General features: G+C 44.1%; 1 protein-coding gene across 1 annotated transcript in view; it reads left to right on the forward strand.

The window, feature by feature from the left end:
- The window catches only part of ANO6 (anoctamin 6), a 176,116-nt gene that overhangs the window by 101,084 nt on the left and 55,170 nt on the right, over nt 1–19,862 (forward strand). The window contains exons 5-7 of the mRNA XM_082255319.1: nt 12,600–12,878; nt 14,904–15,017; nt 17,819–17,934. Coding sequence (XP_082111445.1) covers nt 12,600–12,878; nt 14,904–15,017; nt 17,819–17,934 — 509 coding nt within the window. The remainder of the gene's footprint in view (nt 1–12,599; nt 12,879–14,903; nt 15,018–17,818; nt 17,935–19,862) is intronic.

Genomic DNA, 19,862 nt, shown 5'->3' on the forward strand with positions numbered 1-19,862 from the left:
CTGTACTGACTGACGAACAATCGGCTGTTCTTTGTTGGCCAACAAAAATTTTATAGCCTGCACACCAGATTTTATTCGGCCGAAAAGTCGCAGTCGGTTGTCGGAAGCATCATACTAACAAGCCGACAATCGGCCGATCAGACGTTGGCCAAATATTTATGGCCGACAATCGGTACGTGTGTACGGGGCTTTAGTCTGGAGGTTTCAATATTGAGTTGGCCCACCCTTTGCAGCTATAACAGCTTCAGCTCCTCTGGGAAGGCTGTCCAGAAGGGTTAGGAGTGTGTCTATGTGAATGTTTTACTATTCTTCCAGAAGCACAGTTCCCTCCGGGACCCCGCTCTCCAGCCAAACACATGTGCCCTTGGCATTTATACAGTATCCCAGCATGCACTGAGACACTTTCCTGTGCCAATTGCCAGGGCTGTACTAAATGCCTGTTCACTCATTTGTCAGGTTTCCTCCCACTGTCCAATATGCCTCCCTATTGGACCAGTGTGAAACACTTCAGGCAAGCTGAGCTGCACCTGAGCACCATGAGCAGACCTCACTAGCCGATCCTGTTCTCTGGTAGGCAGAGAACAATGCAGATTTATCTGGCAATCTTTCTGGTAAGCAGAAAAGATCCAAAACTATACTCTCTCCCTAGCCCCTGCCCAGGAGGGTGCTACATATAGCTCAGATCTCTAAAGCTTCAATTCACAGAGGTGCAGTCACACCTGAGCAGACAGTATTCAAAGTGAGTTTTTTCGGGCTATTACAAGCTTTGTGCAAGTGTTTGTTTTTGCATGTGTATCAAGGCACTTGTTTCCTAGGCTAGGCAATGGGAGACGAGCAATTGTTAGGCATAAAAACATATGAAAATATGTACATGAACGTGTGTATCGGATGTTTAAAGGCACACCCATTGACGCCCGCTGGGACAAAAGTGCCTCAATAAGCTCAAAAATAGCTAAAAAAAAAAGAGTGTAGGGCGACTGAGCAAACAAGTGTAAACAGAGACCATTAAAAAGAGTGTGATTCTGCATGTTGAGCATATTTGAAAATCAAGTTGAAGCTTGTAATAAAGTTCAAGTACATATTTTATTACATGGACTGAGATTTATATTTGACACCCCAAAATTAAAGTCCTACCCAAATTAAGGGATTTAGTATAACGCATGTTGAGTGTAGCCAGGCATAGGAATACAAGCTGAAAAACTCTCTCGTATGTCACTGGGGCCTAAGTAGTGTCATGATATTACTTTTATTTTAATACGGCCCGCATTCTTTTAATAGGTTTATAAATATAATCATTTTAAAACATAATTCAGACTGATTATCAGATTATCACCCTTAACACTAGCTTCAGGTAAGTGATTACCTTTGGTTTCAATAGCTGTCTGTTAATGGAAGCAGGAAAAGGAGCTGATTAAAATAGGTTGTGGATGAAAATAGAGATTTTCCCCTTTCATATGGGAAGTAAGGAAGTACACACCTAGCAATATTTATGTTCCTGATTTGAACATTAGCATAACATTAAAAAAATAAAAATTGCCCATTTTAGTGAATTGAGCTTTTTGTCTTCCAACAGGTTCCCTGGTGCCTGTAGAGTTTCTTGGATCATAGGCCCAGGCTCTACACAGGGCTTTGCTTTAAACTATGACAAGATTGGGCTCCCATCTGTACACTGTCCAGTGCCAATCCTCCCCCCCCCCCCTCCACTGGTATTGACAATTCAATGACTGGAAGCAGAGCGTACCACCAGGAGGATAATAAGGACTTGTGCGGTTTTGTTCACCAGTTCAGGTGCAATTCAGGTGCAAATTTTTACTTGAAATCGCACTTGAATGGGACTGAAAAACGCACAGGACTCTTTTTTTAAATGAACAGTGGTCGCTCCAGACATATGTAAAACCGGCTCCATTGAAAGCTGTTTGGTTCACATGTTATGCGAATCAAATGTGGTTCAATACGCATCCCATTCACATATATGTGACCTGAGCCTTACCCTAAAATCCAAGAAGCTTTAATGCAGGCCATACACTAGCCGAAAAATCTTTCGAAAATCTGTCATTTAGTCCGTTCGTTCGTTTTTCGTCCAGTTAATGGGCACAAATAGAAAATCGGAATTCATTTATGTCCATTGAACGATTTATCGTTCAAAATTTGGTCATTACATGATGGCACGATCGTCTGCTCTCACGGCCGATTTTTCGTAAATGAGTTTGAACGATTTTTCGGCTAGTGTATGGCCAGCTTTAAGCTCATGTGGTCATGCATTGTCTAGCTGCATTTGGAATGTGCATCAAATGCAAGTCAGCAGACTTTAATCGATCAGTACACAAGGCAGTTTTAGAGGCTGCATTTTACCTGCTTTTTTCATGGTGTGTTTAAATAGCAAACCCAGTGTTTGAATAGAACGCACATGAGCCCTTGCAAAGAAGGAGGTTTCAACTGAAGGTTAGCACAGGTATTCATCTGTTCATTAGACTTAGGCGTCATACACACAGGGTGTTTGAAAAAACGAGCTGCAAAGCCAGTTCTGTCGCCAGGAAAAAGCAGCTGTAAAAAGTGCTCTAAGAAGCGTATTGGAGTTATTGCATGTTTTAGCCACGTTTAGCAGCGTTCGTGTTTAGCAGCCTTTGTCTGCCTTCTATTTTCCAACCTCAAATCCAGCTACTACAGCTTAAAAACATCTGACGTGGCCTGACGCTGTTTGCAGCCTTTAGCGGCGTCAGGCATTTTTACAGCCTAATGCTGCTGCTCCAGAACACACTGGCTCCTCTGGGGTTTTTTACAGCTTGAAAACGCCTATGCCTCTTACAGCTCCTAAAAGCCTGTGTGTGCATGAGGCCATAGAATAACATGGAGGGGCGTTTTTAAGCTGCAAAAAAAAAAAAAACCTCTGACGCTTCTAAAAGCAGCTGTAAAAACACCTTGTGTGTAGGAGGCCTTATTGTTACATTTCTGCCAATTTTTAAGCCTTGTCAGGTTAACTTTAACCCCTTGTCTACTGGGGCAATTTCTTTATTTTATGTACACTTGTTAAAATCTGCGTGTTTTTTTTTTGCTAGAAAATACCTTGAACCTTCAAACAATTTATATATTTTTTGAAAGCAGAGGCCCCTATAGAATAAAATGATGGCAGTTACATTTTTATGTTGCACAAGATGTTCACAACTGTTTATCAATCACATATTTTCAAGAAAATACACAAAATCTAAATTGAGTGCAAAACAAACACCATAAAATACCCAATTTTTTGGTAAAATTAAAAATATGGGATTGTGTTGATTAAATAGATACCAAACATTTCCAGGCTTTAAATTGTGTATGCCAGTGAAATCAGGAAAATCTAGGGTACCCATGCTGTATTGGATCAAGCTTTTACAGGTTATCCGTGTTAGCAAGGAATTATGACCCATACATTTTTGCTGTCACTTCAAATGTGTGGCACAATGTGTGCTTACATACGCACTACGCTGTGCATTTATTTTGGGGTATGTACAGGGTTTCTTTAATTTTATTTATTTTTTTTATTATTATTTATCGTTTGTTTTATTACAATTTTTTTTTACACCCTTTCAATTATTTTTTCCTTAAACTTTGCTGCTATGGCAAAGGGGCAAACAAGCCCCTTATGTGATAGCACAGGCAAGTGACAGGTTCTCTTTATGGAGACCTCAGGGCTTCATTAGACCTTCATTGTCTCTCCTGCCCTTGACTGCAGCTAACTAGGCACAGATTGTGCTTGATTAGCTGCATCCTCGGCTACAGCAGCCAAGGAATGACAGCTGTGGACCCACAAGTGATGTAGTACATTGCTCTTCTAGATTAATTTGTTACATAGGGAATCCTGCTCTCTTAGATACTGCTGTTTACCGCTGTCCTGGAGAAATGGGACAGCCCAGGAACCATCACAGGCGGCGGTAGACTTTTAATACAAGGACACTCACTGGTCCAGAGCCATCCTCATCTGAACCAGTTCTTCACTAGTCATAGTATCCCTGGTGCTGGCATGTTTACTGTGGGCAACCAGCTTTGATTCCTTGAGGCTTCACAGCTGGCTGCTCACTGCGCATGTGTGAGCCAACTTTTCCCTGAAGGTTGTGGGTGGGGAGGAAAACGTTCGGTAGATCTGCCACAACATGGAAGCAAGCCCCCCACCCACAAATGACAAAAATTGAAGAGAAGGGGGGAAGAAGGTGAAGTTCCACTTTAATACTGCATTAAAGACAAGTTGACTGAGAAGGTTGCCATAGGCCCGAAATCAACATTGCCCCAAGAATCATTGCTCATCAATTTTAAAAGTGGTAATGGCAACCGTAGCGCATAGGATAAAGGTGCTCGGCAGCATTTTGGCAGTCTTCATTAGAGGATGGAAGGGGATGTTTGGAAAGCTAGGACTTCCCATAAGATTTAATTGTTCATCTCTAGGGCTTGAGCCATAATCTTTAATGCTGACCAACGTTGGGCTGAACAAAAAAAATCCTCCATCCTTGCTAAATATCCATCTCTCGCTGTGGCTATTGTATTCTGTATTCAAAATAACCGAACCGATTTTTTGCTCAGTTTCTTGATTTTCAATGTTGGGAAGGAGGGTGCTGACAGAGCCATCCACAGAGCAAGTTTCAGCAAGATCATCAGAAACTGTCTGTAACTCACTACATGTATTACAGTATCTCTCAAAAGTGAGCACACCCCTCACATTTTTGTAAATATTTTATTATATCTTTTCATGTGACCACACTGAAGAAATTACACTTTGCTACAATATATAGTAGTGAGTGTACAGCTTGTATAACAGTGTAAATTTGCTGTCCCTGAAAATACTCAACACACAGCCATTAATGTCAATATTGCTGGCAACAAAAGTGTGAGTACACCCCTAAGTGAAAATGTCACAATGTTACAAGGCCAAGACCATACAGCAGTTTAACAGAACAGGTTCCACTCAGAACAGGCCTCACCATGGTCGACCAGAGAAGTTGAGTGCACAGCATCATATCCAGAGGTCATCTTTGGGAAATGGACGTATGAGTGCTGCCAGCATTGCTGCAGAGATTGAAGGGGTGGGGGGTCAGCCTGTCAGTGCTCAGACCATACCCTGCACACTGCATCAAATTGGTCTGCATGGCTGTCATCCCAGAAGGAAGCCCCTTCTAGAGATGATGTACAAGAAAGTCCACAGTTTGCTGAAGACAAGCAGACTAAGGACATAGATTACTGGAACTGGAGATTATGGTGTCAAGCGTGTGTGGGAGTACATGTAGGGAGTACAAAGACAAGTGTGTCTTGCCCACAGTCAAGCATGGTGGTGGGAGTGTCATGGTCTGGGGCTGCATGAGTGCCAGCACTGGGGAGCTACAGTTTATTGAGGGAACCATGAATGCGAACATGTACTCTGACATACTGAAGCAGAGAATGATCCCCTCTCTTCAGAGACTGGGCCACGGGGTAGTATTCCAACATGACCCCAAACACACCTCCAAGATGACCACTGCCTTGCTAAAGATGCTGAGTGTAAAGGTGATGGACTGACCAAGCATGTCTCCAGACCTAAACACTATTGAGCATCTGTGGAGCATCTTGCCAGCAGGTGGTGCTGTGGAGCAGAGCGCGGGATCAGAGGCTGTCAGGGCGTGCAGGAGAGAGGAGTGTGTGTGGAGTGTGTGCGTGACCGACCGCGTGTGAGTAACCCCCCCCCCCCCCCCAGGAGAGCAGCGGCGGGGAGCGGCGCTCGAACCCCGACCCCCCCCCCCCCCAGAAGCGAGCGGCGAGCGGGTCGGTAACCCCCCCCCCTCTCTTGTTGCGGGTGGCGAGCGGAACAGTAAACCCCCCCCCCTTTTTGCGGCGGGCGGCGAGTGGTGCGGACCCCCCCCCCCCCGGACAGAGAGGGAGCAGAGGAGACTAGCGAGCAAAGGCTGACCGGGAAGTGACAGAGGGAGGCGGGTGCAGAGCGGAGACTGAACGTCTGAGGGAAAAAAAAAAAAAAAAAACAGCCAGGAACTGCTAGAGACAGACTTAAAGGGACATACACTAGGTAAGTAAGACTGGTGACTGAGATTGTACACTGACTGAGGGTGTAGTGTAGTACCTGAGTATCTGTGAGTACCTGAGTATCTGTGAGTACCTGAGTATCTGTGAGTACCTGTGAGTACCTGTGAGTACCTGAGTACCTGTGAGTACCTGTGAGTACCTGAGTACCTGTGAGTATCTGTGAGTACCTGTGAGTACCTGAGTATCTGGGAGTATCTGTGAGTACCTGTGAGTACCTGTGAGTACCTGGGAGTATCTGTGAGTACCTGTGAGTATCTGGGAGTATCTGTGAGTACCTGTGAGTACCTGTGAGTACCTGTGAGTACCTGTGAGTATCTGTGAGTACCTGTGAGTATCTGTGAGTACCTGTGAGTATCTGTGAGTACCTGTGAGTATCTGGGAGTACCTGTGAGTACCTGTGAGTACCGGTGAGTATCTGGGAGTATCTGTGAGTACCTGTGAGTATCTGTGAGTATCTGTGAGTACCTGTGAGTATCTGTGAGTACCTGTGAGTACCTGTGAGTATCTGTGAGTACCTGTGAGTACCTGTGAGTACCTGAGTACCTGTGAGTACCTGAGTATCTGTGAGTACCTGAGTATCTGTGAGTACCTGTTGCTACCTGAGTGTCTGGGAGTACCTATCACTACCTGAGTGTTTTGCGTCTGACCGGGCTGTGCGACTGAGCGTTGTGCGTCTGACCGGGCGGTGCGACTGAGCGTTGTGCATCTGACCGGGCGGTGTGACTGAGCGTTGTGCGTCTGACCGGGCTGTGCGACTCAGTGTTTTGCGTCTGACCGGGCTGTGCGACTCAGTGTTTTGCGTCTGACCGGGCTGTGCGACTCAGTGTTTTGCGTCTGACCGGGCTGTGCGACTCAGTGTTTTGCGTCTGACCGGGCTGTGCGACTCAGTGTTTTGCGTCTGACCGGGCTGTGCGACTCAGTGTTTTGCGTCTGACCGGGCTGTGCGACTGAGTGTTGTGCGTCTGACCGGGCTGTGCGACTGAGCGTTGTGCGTCTGACCGGGCGGTGCGACTGAGCGTTGTGCGTCTGACCGGGCGGTGTGACTGAGCGTTGTGCGTCTGACCGGGCTGTGCGACTCAGTGTTTTGCGTCTGACCGGGCTGTGCGACTCAGTGTTTTGCGTCTGACCGGGCTGTGCGACTCAGTGTTTTGCGTCTGACCGGGCTGTGCGACTCGGTGTTTTGCGTCTGACCGGGCTGTGCGACTCGGTGTTGTGCGTCTGACCGGGCTGTGCGACTCGGTGTTGTGCGTCTGACCGGGCTGTGCGACTCGGTGTTGTGCGTCTGACCGGGCTGTGCGACTCGGTGTTGTGCGTCTGACCGGGCTGTGCGACTCTGTGTTGTGCGTCTGACCGGGCTGTGCGACTCTGTGTTGTGCGTCTGACCGGGCTGTGCGACTCGGTGTTGTGCGTCTGACCGGGCTGTGCGACTCGGTGTTGTGCGTCTGACCGGGCTGTGCGACTCGGTGTTGTGCGTCTGACCGGGCTGTGCGACTCGGTGTTGTGCGTCTGACCGGGCTGTGCGACTCTGTGTTGTGCGTCTGACCGGGCTGTGCGACTCTGTGTGGTGCGTCTGACCGGGCTGTGCGACTCAGTGTTGTGCGTCTGACCGCGCTGTGCGACTCAGTGTTGTGCGTCTGACCGGGCTGTGCGACTTAGTGTTGTGCGTCTGACCGGGCTGTGCGACTTAGTGTTGTGCGTCTGACCGGGCTGTGCGACTTAGTGTTGTGCGTCTGACCGGGCTGTGCGACTTAGTGTTGTGCGTCTGACCGGGCTGTGCGACTCAGCGTTGTGCGTCTGACCGGGCTGTGAGATTGTGAGTGTTGGGTGACTGACCGGTGTCAAGTGAGTGGAGCGGAATACCAGAGGGTGAGAAGGTAGCGTTAGGAAGTCAGGAAATAGCCACATAGGATAGACTTAAATCGCTGAATCCCCATTAGATTAGATTAGTAGGTACAATGCCCGGCGGGTGTGGAGATGCGACTCGGTGTACATCTTGTGATATGTATGCGTTCCTCGGTCATGCGATCGAGGGCGAATACAAATGCGCAAAATGTGAGCACGTTGCTTCCCTGGAAGCTCAGGTCCTGAATCTAGGGAAGCAGCTGGCAACACTGAGACGAATGTCCATACCGGAGGAGAGCCAGGATTGTACCAATCAGGTGCAGGCAGGGGCCTGCACAGAGGTGGGCGGAGTATCGGAGGTGCAGGCATCAGAGCAGAGCAGAGGGGTGACAGTTAGGAGGGGTAGAAGGGGACAAGTCAAGGAGGCTGATCCTGGGCTGGAGCACCCCAATAGATACGCCCCGTTGTGTGATGTTGGGGAAACCAGTCAGGGACCAGCATTGCTGGAGCAGAGTGACGCCCCTAGCTGCCAGGGGAAGAACTCCTCCAGTGAGGCCGGGAGAAAGGGAAAGGAAAGACAGGTGCTGGTGGTAGGGGACTCAATTATTAGAAGGGCAGACAGTGTAATCTGTGACATAGACCGTGTGCGCCGAACAGTCTGTTGTTTGCCGGGCGCTCGGGTTCGGCACATTGCGGATCGGGTGAACAGATTATTGGGTGGGGCTGGGGAAGACCCAGCTGTCATGGTACACGTGGGTACCAATGACATAGGCAGAGGAAGACGGAGAGTCCTAAACGATTTCAGGGACTTAGGCGCTAAGTTGAGGACTAGGACCTCCAAGGTAGTATTTTCCGAAATACTACCTGTACCTCGAGCCACACCAGAGAGGCAGCGGGAGATTAGGGAAGTTAACGAGTGGCTGAGGAGCTGGTGTAGTAAGGAGGGTTTCGGGTTCCTGGAGAACTGGGCCGACTTCTCAGTCGGTCACCGGCTCTTTGGTAGGGACGGATTGCACCTAAATGGGGTGGGTGCAGCCGTACTGGGTGAGAGGATGGCCAAAAAGTTAGAGGGGCTTTTAAACTAGGGAATGGGGGGGAGGGTACAGATGTAGAATTAGCCAGTGGAAAGCAAGTTTCAGAGGGCAGAAATGGGGGCATTAGCGGTAGGGTGTTCGGAGCCCCTATACCCAGGGTGGGTACGGGGAAAAATCAAGAGAGCAGCCTAAAAACATCAAAATTACGAGGCTTATATACCAATGCCAGAAGCCTGGCCAACAAGATGGGAGAGCTGGAGCTGCTGATGTTTGAGGAGGACTTAGATTTTGTGGGGATAACTGAGACTTGGTTTGACAGCTCTCATGACTGGATGGCGACCATTCAGGGGTATTCCCTTTATCGCAGAGATAGAGAGGGTAAAAAAGGGGGAGGGGTATGTTTGTATATTAAGAACAGTATACAGGTAAATATGAGGGATGATATTAATAATGGAGCTATGGACGAGGCAGAATCCCTATGGGTAGAGCTTCAAAGGAAAGGCACGGTGGGGAAGGTAATATTGGGCGTATGCTATAGGCCCCCAAACCAGAGGGAGGAGGGTGAGGCGGACCTCATGTTACAGATAGGATTGGCAGCAAGGATGGGAAATGTCATTATAATGGGGGACTTTAATTATCCAGATATAGACTGGGCAGAAGGAACCGCGCATTCAGCCAAGGCTCGGCAGTTCCTAAATGTTTTGCAGGACAATTTCATGGGTCAGATGGTGAATGCACCGACAAGAAACAATGCGGTACTTGACCTACTGATTACCAACAATACAGACCTGCTCACGGATATAGAAATACGGGACAACTTAGGGAACAGTGACCATAGGTCAATTGGTTTCAGTATTAATTACAGTAATAGGAAACACAAGGGTAATATAAGGACACTGAATTTCAAAAGAGCCAATTTCCCTAAACTGCGCTCACTGCTAGAAAATATCAAATGGGATAGAACCCTGGGAACAAAGAACACGGAGGAAAAATGGGAGTGCTTCAAGAGCATACTTAACAAGGGGGTGGGCCAGTGCATTCCACAGGGAAATAAATTTAAAAGAGCAAAACTAAACCCTGGGTGGCTAAACTCCAACATAAAAATGTATATTAGAGCTAAAGAAAAGGCCTTCAAAAAATACAAGACTGAGGGGTCATTGGCAGCATTTAAGCATTACAAAGAGTGCAATAAGAAATGTAAAGATGAAATCAGGGCGGCTAAAATAGAACACGAGAGACATATAGCGGAGGAGAGTAAAAAGAACCCCAAGAAATTCTTTAAGTATATAAACAGTAAGAAAGCAAGGCCAGAACACATTGGCCCCATAAAAGATGATAAAGGAAAAATGGCCACTGAGGACAGAGAAAAGGCGGAAGTGTTAAATAATTTCTTTTCTTCAGTCTTCACAAAGGAATCGGGGGGCTACATGAACCCCGCTTGTAAGGCCGAACTAAATAATACACCTCAGGAAGTGCCGCCATGGCTAACAGAGGATAGACTTAGAGCTAAACTAGAGAAACTTAACATAAATAAATCCCCGGGACCGGATGGCTTGCACCCAAGGGTTCTAAATGAGCTCAGTCAGGTGATTGCCAGACCATTATTCTTGATCTTTAAGGATAGTTTACAGACAGGTATGGTGCCAGCTGATTGGAAAAAAGCCAACGTGGTACCAATATTTAAGAAGGGGCCGAGATATATCCCGGGTAACTATAGGCCGGTCAGCCTAACATCTGTAGTCTGCAAAATTTTGGAGGGGATGATAAGGGACCACATACAAGACTTTAGTAATGAAAACGGTATTATAAGTAGTAATCAGCATGGATTCATGAAAAATCGTTCTTGCCAAACCAATCTATTAACCTTCTACGATGAAGTGAGCTGCCACTTAGATAAAGGTAAGCCTGTGGATGTGGTGTATCTGGACTTTGCAAAGGCCTTTGACACCGTTCCCCACAAACGCTTACTGTACAAACTAAGGAAGATAGGTATGGACCATAAGGTGAGTACCTGGATAGAGAACTGGCTCCAGGGGAGAGTACAGAGGGTGGTGATTAATGGGGAGTACTCGGATTGGGCGGGTGTGGAAAGTGGGGTCCCCCAGGGTTCTGTCCTGGGACCAATCCTGTTTAATTTATTCATAAATGATCTAGAGGAGGGGATATCTAGTACAATCTCAGTATTTGCAGATGATACTAAATTAGGCATGCCAATATCTTCTATGCAGGATGTGGAAATCTTGCAAGCAGACCTGAACAAAATAACGGGGTGGGCAACTACATGGCAGATGAGATTTAATGTAGAAAAATGTAAAGTAATGCACTTGGGGGCCAGAAACCAGAAAGCAAGCTACTCACTAGGGGGGGAACCTCTGGGTGAGTCTAGGATGGAAAGGGACCTGGGGGTACTGGTAGACAACAGGCTTGGAAGTGGCATGCAATGCCAAGCCGCTGCAAGCAAAGCCAACAGAATACTGGGTTGTATAAAAAAGGGGATTCACTCCAGAAATAAAGAGATTATTCTTCCACTCTACAAGACTCTGGTCCGGCCACATCTGGAGTATGCTGTCCAGTTCTGGGCACCGGTCCTCAGGAAGGATGTGCTGGAACTGGAGAAAGTCCAGAGAAGGGCAACAAAAATAATTAGGGGAATGGAGGACATCGGCTATGAGGAAAGACTACAAGCACTGAACCTATTCTCTCTGGAGAAGAGACGCTTGAGGGGGGATATGATATCAATGTACAAATACTGTACTGGCGACCCGAGCATAAGGAACAAACTATTTAGAGTAAGGGAATACAATAAGACACGTGGCCACTCACTAAAACTAGAGGAAAGGCGGTTTAACCTTAAAGTGCGTAAGGGGTTCATCACTGTAAGAGCGGTAAGGATGTGGAATTCTCTTCCGCAAGCAGTCGTATCAGCGGGGAGCATTGATAGTTTCAAAAAACTATTGGATGGACACCTTAAAGACCACAACATACAGGGGTATACAATGTACGGTTAAAAGCAAACACACACACATAGGTTGAACTGGATGGACTTGTGTCTTTTTTCAGCCTCACTAACTATGTAACTATATGTAACTATGTGGGGCATTCTCAAACGAAAGGTGGAGGAATGCAAAGGCCTCTTACATCCACCAGCTCCGTGAGGTCGTCATGGAGGAGTGGAAGAGGACTCCAGTGGCAACCTGTGAAGCTCTGGTGAACTCCATGCCCAAGAGGGTTAAGGCAGTGCTGGAAAATAATGGTGGCCACACAAAATATTGACACTTTGGCCCAATTTGGACATTTTCACTTAGGGGTGTACTCACTTTTGCTGCTAGTGGTTTAGACATCAATGGCTGTGTGTTGAGTTATTTTGAGGGGATAGCAAATTTACACTGTTATACAAGCTGTACACTTACTACGTTACATTGTAGCAAAGTGTCATTTCTTCAGTGTTGTCACATGAAAAGAAATACTAAAATATTTTAAAAAATGTGAGGGATGTACTCAGTTTTGTGAGATACTGTATATCTTCCCAAGTGTCAGGAGTTTAAATGTGACATCTGTAGAGTCATATAACCTTTACATTAGGTCCTGTACTTTTAGGAGAGAGCCCTGATGAATATACTCTGATTTACTAAACATACTAAAAAGTTACATGACCACGTTTGTGTGTATCTGTCACTGTAGGTGGCCGGAGAAGGATTGGTGTTTGTTAAGGTCCATGCACCATGGGAAGTCCTGTGTACCTATGCAGAAGTGATGCACATCAAGCTACCTATACAACCTAATGATCTGAGGCAACGACGTTCAGCTTTTAACTGGTTCACAAAAATCTTTACTGTGAGCGAAAATGTGATAAAACCAGAACAGGAATTCTTCACAGCACCCTTTGAAAAGGATCGTACGGAGGATTTTTATATCCAGGATAAAGAAACCTTTTTTACTCCAGCAACAAGAAGTCGCATTGTAAGTAACCAGCCCTTAGCCCTAGCCATACGCTTTGTAATCTAATACAGCCCATAAATTATGCAATTTTCTTTCCTTCCCCCATCAACCCTCAATGCTATTGTGTTCTGCCTGTGGGGAGCGCAGGGTAGAGGTGGCATTTCCTGCCAGCAGATACAAATAGTCACTGTTGGCAGCTATAGCCACTGGCAGTGATTGCATGCAAAAAATCCAACAGGCTGGTTGTACTGAAGTCGATTGATGGGTCAACCTCAGTAAATCCAACCTGCCCATAAATGGATCAAATCCCGGCAACATCTGTTCGAGATTCGATCCATTTATGGGCAGGTTGGATTGACTGAGGTTGATCCATCTATGGCCAGCTTTAGGCATAGGCTTCCTAATCTACTTAAAATATTAAAGTATATTTAAATCCATATAGGTCCACTGATAGTAATTGAGACATACCTCCTATATTCTAAACTGTTGGAAATATTTATTCAGGATTGAACCCTAGAATGTTTCTTCTTGTCTAACGTGTCTGTCAAGTGCAGATATATAAAAAGGGACAGTTTACTATCAGTAATAAAAAATAAAATCATTTTTATGTAAACAACAATATTGCCGATCTTTTGCCGATCTTTGGAGGGGGGGTCGGTGGTGTTATGTTTTTTTTTCTTTTCATTTCAGTTTTTTTGTTTTATTTATTTATATAATATATATATATAATTTTTATTTTTTGTCAATAATAATAATACAACATTTTTTTTCAGCCTACTACTCATAACCAAGATCTTCTGATGGAAGTTTGTTCCTTACCAAGACACTGTCAACATACTCATTGCTTGTGAAGGGCCCCTAAATCCACTAATATTCACCTTGCCATATATATGCACATTAGGTGTGGCATGTGGTGTAAACCCCTACTAAAAGCTATGTGTGGGCTATAAACAGTAACATCAATTGAAGATATCCAGACTCTTATAGTAGGGGCGATATCACCTTGATCACACTGTGTACGCTCTACATGTTTTGCGAAATAATTCGCTTCTTCAGGAGCTTTTTAGTGCAATCTATGAAGAAAAGAAACCTGCATAATACAATCCTATATTAAGCAATAAAAATATAATTTGGACTGAATAGAAAAAGTGTGCAAAGCACTTAATACATACATAAAGAGAGTATACATCAATGTTTTGTCTTGGCAAGGACCCGCTGTGGCACAGAAAACCAGTCCCGCGATGGATGTGGGGGCATACAGTATATGTATGTATTAAGTGCTTTGCACACTTTTTCTATGCTTTCTTATATAATCATTGTATTGTTTAGCATGTGTTTGTATTATACATGTTTCTTTTCTACATATATGCACTAGGATGCTCCTGAAGAAGCAAATTCTTTTGCGAAACATGTAGAGCGTACACAGTGTGGTCAAGGTGATATCCCCGCTACTATAAGAGTCTGGATACCTCCAATCGATGTGGCTGTTTAGAGCACATGCATAGCTTTTAGTAGGGGTTTACACCACATTCCACACCTAATGTGCCTATATGAATTTTGGTACTATGATATTGTTATGATATTGTTATAAGTTAAAATAGTATTTTTTATTAAGTTGTGTTGAAGTTTCTGTGCCTATAAGGTCCATATTTTAGATTCCAAATATACAACCAAATTACTTTTGGGACGTGGCACTATTTTACACCAGATGTGCTCACGGTGCCACCCTGTGGATACTACATAATTTACTGTGTTCTTCCGGGGGGGGGGGGGGTTCCCCTCCCCCCTGCTGGCAGAACACAATGGTCCCGTGGTTGCAGGAAAAAAAAAAAGTTGGTCTGTCTATGGCCAGCTTTAGTCATGTCAAAAGATGAAAGTTCTCATGTCTGTTGCTAGCTTTAGGCCTCTGGCAGTAGTGGATTGATAAATATTAGTAATCTTCTTAGTGAAAACTGATCTCTGCACCTATATCACAGACAGGGGAGACTTTTGTTCAAAATCTTTATTATATTGGATATTTTCAGCCTTGTGTATGCTTTCTTGTAGGTCCATTTTATACTCTCTCGGGTTGAATATGCTGTGAAGGATAATGTGAAAAAATTTGGCATTAATAAACTCATGGATTCTGGCATTTATAAGGCAGCATTTCCTCTTCATGATGTAAGGACTTTTGCATGCTTTAGTTTTCTTGACATTCTTCCACAGATTTTATGGGGGGTTTTTTATGTTCATTTTGGTAATCTTTTTAGTGGGAGTCATTTGATGTTTTAATATAATACAAATTTAATGCCAAAGTCCAGGCAAATATCAGAAAAGAAAAATGTTATCCTGGTGTGTATGCCTTAAAATTATGAAATATATTTTACATACAAATTGTAAAAGTACCAGAATCTATAATTAGCCCCCGCTTACCACAATTTCTGTGTTCCAGATGCATTTCTGCATGCACGTTTACATGCATTTTTTTAAGTGTTGTGCATTCCCCCCCCCCCCCTCCTTTTTTCTACATCTCAATACAAGACGTGCGCTTCAGTGTATTTTCCATGTGTTTCACCGTATTCCAGATTTGTTCATACAGAAAAATGCAGCATGTCCTACTTTTAACACACTGCACTGGTGTAAACTGAGGCCATTCGAATACATGGAAAACGCTTTGCATGCATTTTTGATGCAGATTAAAACACACACTGGACTGCAACTGGTGCGAACCAACCCTTTGAACAGAAATTATGCTGGGAGATGGAGCATCATTACTAAGAACCAATCAAATGCTGTTGCTTTGCACAATTCTATCAATCTCCCTTCCTGGATATGCATACAAGAGGGGAGAGCACAGGGATGACCTCATCAATTTGATGCTCCTTATGTATTGTCCAATCAAGAGACTGAGGTTTATCTAGGTAGAATTTTATTTATTACATACATTTAATACAGATAATTTACACAACACTTCAAATACATTCCTGTACATTCCTTGTCTTCAAAGAGCTTACAAACTAAGGTCCCTATCTCACATGCATACACTTACAAGGGCCAATTTAGACAGCAGCTATTAACTTACCAATATGTCTTTAGAGTGTGCAGGGAACCCTATGCAGTGCTGTAAAACAGGAGTGCTAACCACAGAGGTACTGTGTAGTATTGTTTAAGTGCCGGTTCACACATATTCGATGCGGGAACCCTGCAACTCCACTGCGGGTTCCTGCATTCCACTCGACTCGCAGGCAGTTCACATTGCCATATGCGAATCGCCGAGGGTGTCAATACAAAGTTAACGACACCCCCAGATCAGTTCTCATATCACAGTGCGAACTGTCAATTTGGACAGGAATCGGATCGCATAGGTGAGAACACCATGCGATCTGAATCTGGTGTGGACCAAAAAAGGGTAACGTGGGACTTTGGTCAGAATGTGATGTAAATTCAGCCATACAATATGTATGGCTGAATTCGCAACACACTGACATCGCATGTGATTTGCAGAGCAGTGCGCTCCGAATCACATGCCCTGTTTGACATTGCATATGTGTGAACTGGCACTAAATGCAGAGAAAATCACCAGCCTACGTTAGTTAGAATTTGTGGCAGAGGTGCCTTTATAAGAGTGCCTAAACAGAATCACAAATACCTAAACAGCTATGACCATTTACTTACTATGGGGTTGATTTACTAAAACTGGAGGGTGAAAAATCTGGTGCAACTGTGTATGGTAGCCAATCAGCTTATAACTTCACCTTATTCAAATAAGCTTTGACAAAAAAAAAAAAAAAAAAATCTGGAAGCTGATTTTGCACTATACACAGCTGCACTAGATTTTGCACTTTCCAGTTTTAGTAAATCGACCCCTATGTACAGGTGCATCTAAAAAAAAAATAGAATATAATCAAAAAGAGTGATATATTTCAAGCATTTTTTTCTTTTCATTTTTGTGATTATGGCTTACAGCTAGTGAAAACCCAAAATTCAGTAACTCAGATAATTAGAATATTACATAAGACCAATAAAAAATAAATAAATAAATAAAAGATTTTTAATACAGAGATATGTTGGCTTACTGAAAAGTATGTCCATATACAGTATAATATGCACTCAATACTAGGTAGGGGCTCCTTGCATGAATTTCTGCATCAATACGGTGTGGCATGGATGCGATCAGCTTGTGGCACTGCTGAGGGCTTCAGCTCGTCTGTATTATTGGGTCTGGTGTCTCTCATCTTCCTCTTGACAATACCCCACAGATTCTCTATGTGGTTTAGGTCAGGCGAGTTTGCCTGCCAATCAATCACAGTGATACCATGATTATGTACCATGAAATGTCATTATCGAAACTTCATCACATCATGATGAAGTTTCCACAGTCAGTGATGATTTAGGGAGCCATGTCATCTGCTGGTGTTGGTCCACTGTGTTTTATCAAGTCCAAAGTCAGCGCAGCCCTCTACCAGGAAATTCAACAAGTACTTCATGCTTCCCTCTGCTGACCAGCTTTATTGAGATGCTGATTTCATTTTCCAGCAGGACTTGGCACCTGCCCACACTGCCAAAAGTACCAATACCTGGTTTATTGATCATCAGTCATTGATGATTTGGGGAGCCATGTCATCTGCTGGTGTTGGTCCACCAAGTCCAAAGTCAGCGCAGCCCTCTTGCAGGAAATTCTAGAGCACTAATTGTCTGAGATACTGAATTTTGTGTTTTCACTAGCTGTAAAGAAAGAAATGATTGAAATATATCACTCTGTGTGTAACACATCTATATACAATAATGAGTTTCACTTTTTAAATTGAATTACCAAAATAAATTAATTTTTTTTATGATATTCTAATTTTTTGAGATGCACCTGTATTTTAACTGTGTACTTAGCTGTTTGTCTACTTTTATATTTAACTGTCCCCAAAATTGTTTCTTTAACCTGTCCTGTTTTTTTGAGTTTGCATATAACATTTGTATGTATTCTGCAGTGTAGATTTAATGTCAAGTCAGAGGATGCAAGAAGCCCTAATGAAAGATACCTGCTGTACAGAGAATGGGCCCACCCTCTTAGCTTTTACAAGCTGCAGCCTTTAGATCTTGTAAGGTATGGAAAATATGCAAATGCTTTTTTAACCATATTGTTAGATCCTAAATCAGGCACATGTTACATATTTTGCTGAGTAAAATCTATTCATTTTATTTTCTTTTATTAAGCTACAACTCACCCTCATATGAAGGAGTTCATTTTCCATTGCAAACAAACCATATTTATGTCACTTAAAGCCCACCACCAGGAATTATAAAAAAAATCTACTTTTTACAGCAGTGTCCCCACTTCCTGCACTGCGGGTAAATGCTCATTATGTCTAGGGGTGCCGGAAATGGGAGAAACGCTTACCTAACTCTGCGCTTAATCAGTGAAAGGGTCCCACATGCTCACCCCTTCATGTTCAGTACATTGTTAATAGCCCTGTATTGTATGTGATTACACTGAGGAACTACCCACAGTCAACAATTTAGGGAGGAGAGGGCAGGGCAGCACCTGAGCTGGGTGGGTTAGGGTAAGTAATACTGCCCATTCTTTTACTCCTTAGAGATAATAAACATGAACCATTGCAGTGCAAAAGAGGGGCCTCACTGCAAAGTAGACTTTCTCCAAAGCCAGCCATTCATGGATCATGGATCGAAATTCAGCCGGTTCAGCAGGCACTGCCTGAATTTCGATCCATGTATGTGCACCCCAGTTGTACACAAGTCGATCCATTGATCAAATTGTGTACAGCTAGCCTGTCAGGTTTTTCTCAAACGATTAGTGCTGCTGGATTAAAGCCTGCAACACTAACCTTTTTGTTTTGCCTGCAGGGAAGGCTCCCCGGTGGCAGAACACAATAGCGGTGCGCGAGTGATTCCCCAATCAACACGAACTGTGTTGATGAAGTATACAAACAATTTGGAAGGAAAGAAAATTGCATAATCTATGACTTGCATAATTCCATGAGTTGTGCTTTAAGAGAACCCAAGAATCCATATCAATCTGCATATTACATGTTATGTTTTACTAAATTTGCACCTTTAAAACACCTCCCATATTTCTCTATTTCTTCCTTGGCAGATTTGCTTTAAAATTATCAGTTAAAACAAACTATCTTAAAATTAACAAAATCTGAAGTCATTTTGGCACATTAGAAATGCAATAGCTGATTTATACAAGTAATAAAATGAAAATTGTGATGTTACATAACCTTGTGATCCTTCCTTAAATCGCTCTTAAAACCTTCTCATGACACATTCCACAGTGATTAGATGAGTGGCTCCTTAAACATGCACTCTGGCAGAAGTGTGACTGTTATGCAATTTACACAAAAATGTATATTGTTCTTGAGTTAGAACCTGCAAAGCAATATATTGCTTGTGTTTTATTTTTATTTTTTATGCTAGGTTAGGCTCCTTGCACACAGGGCTGTTTAGATGCAGTGCATCCTTCCTAGTGTTATAATGTTTCCGGAAGGTACAGGTGCAGCTTCCAGGCCTGCAGCCTGTCAAAGTCTATGGCAGTCTGTGGCTGGATGGGGTTAAATGTGAATATTTTTAGGTCCTGTTCTTTCAGAGAGGAATGTATGGATATGTGACTATCCTCCACTTCTGCTTCAGCACCCTATTTGCTGCCAGCCCACCTGAGATTCCAGTGGAAGCTTGTTAACGTGATATTAAACCTTTGGGGGTTTTTTTGCAAACTAAAATAACAAACATGTCATACTTACCTGCTCTGTGCAATGGTTTTGCTCAGAGCAGCCTTGATCCTCCCTTTTGGGGTCCTCCGCTGGCGATTCGTGTCCTCCATGCCTCAGGAAAAGCCACTTGCCCTGGGGGCACCCATGCATGTTCGCTCCTGAGCCAACCAGTCTGAGTGTATTGACACAGACCGGGCGGCTTGGCCCTGATCCTGCTCCCTCGTCACAGCATTTGATTGACTGCAGTGGGAGCCAATGGCTGCCGCTGCTATCAATCTGCCCAATGAGGTGTGAGGGCGTC

Source organism: Pelophylax lessonae, assembly GCF_965119305.1.
Source record: "Pelophylax lessonae genome assembly, chromosome: 4".
In the NCBI taxonomy this organism is placed as follows: domain Eukaryota; kingdom Metazoa; phylum Chordata; class Amphibia; order Anura; family Ranidae; genus Pelophylax; species Pelophylax lessonae.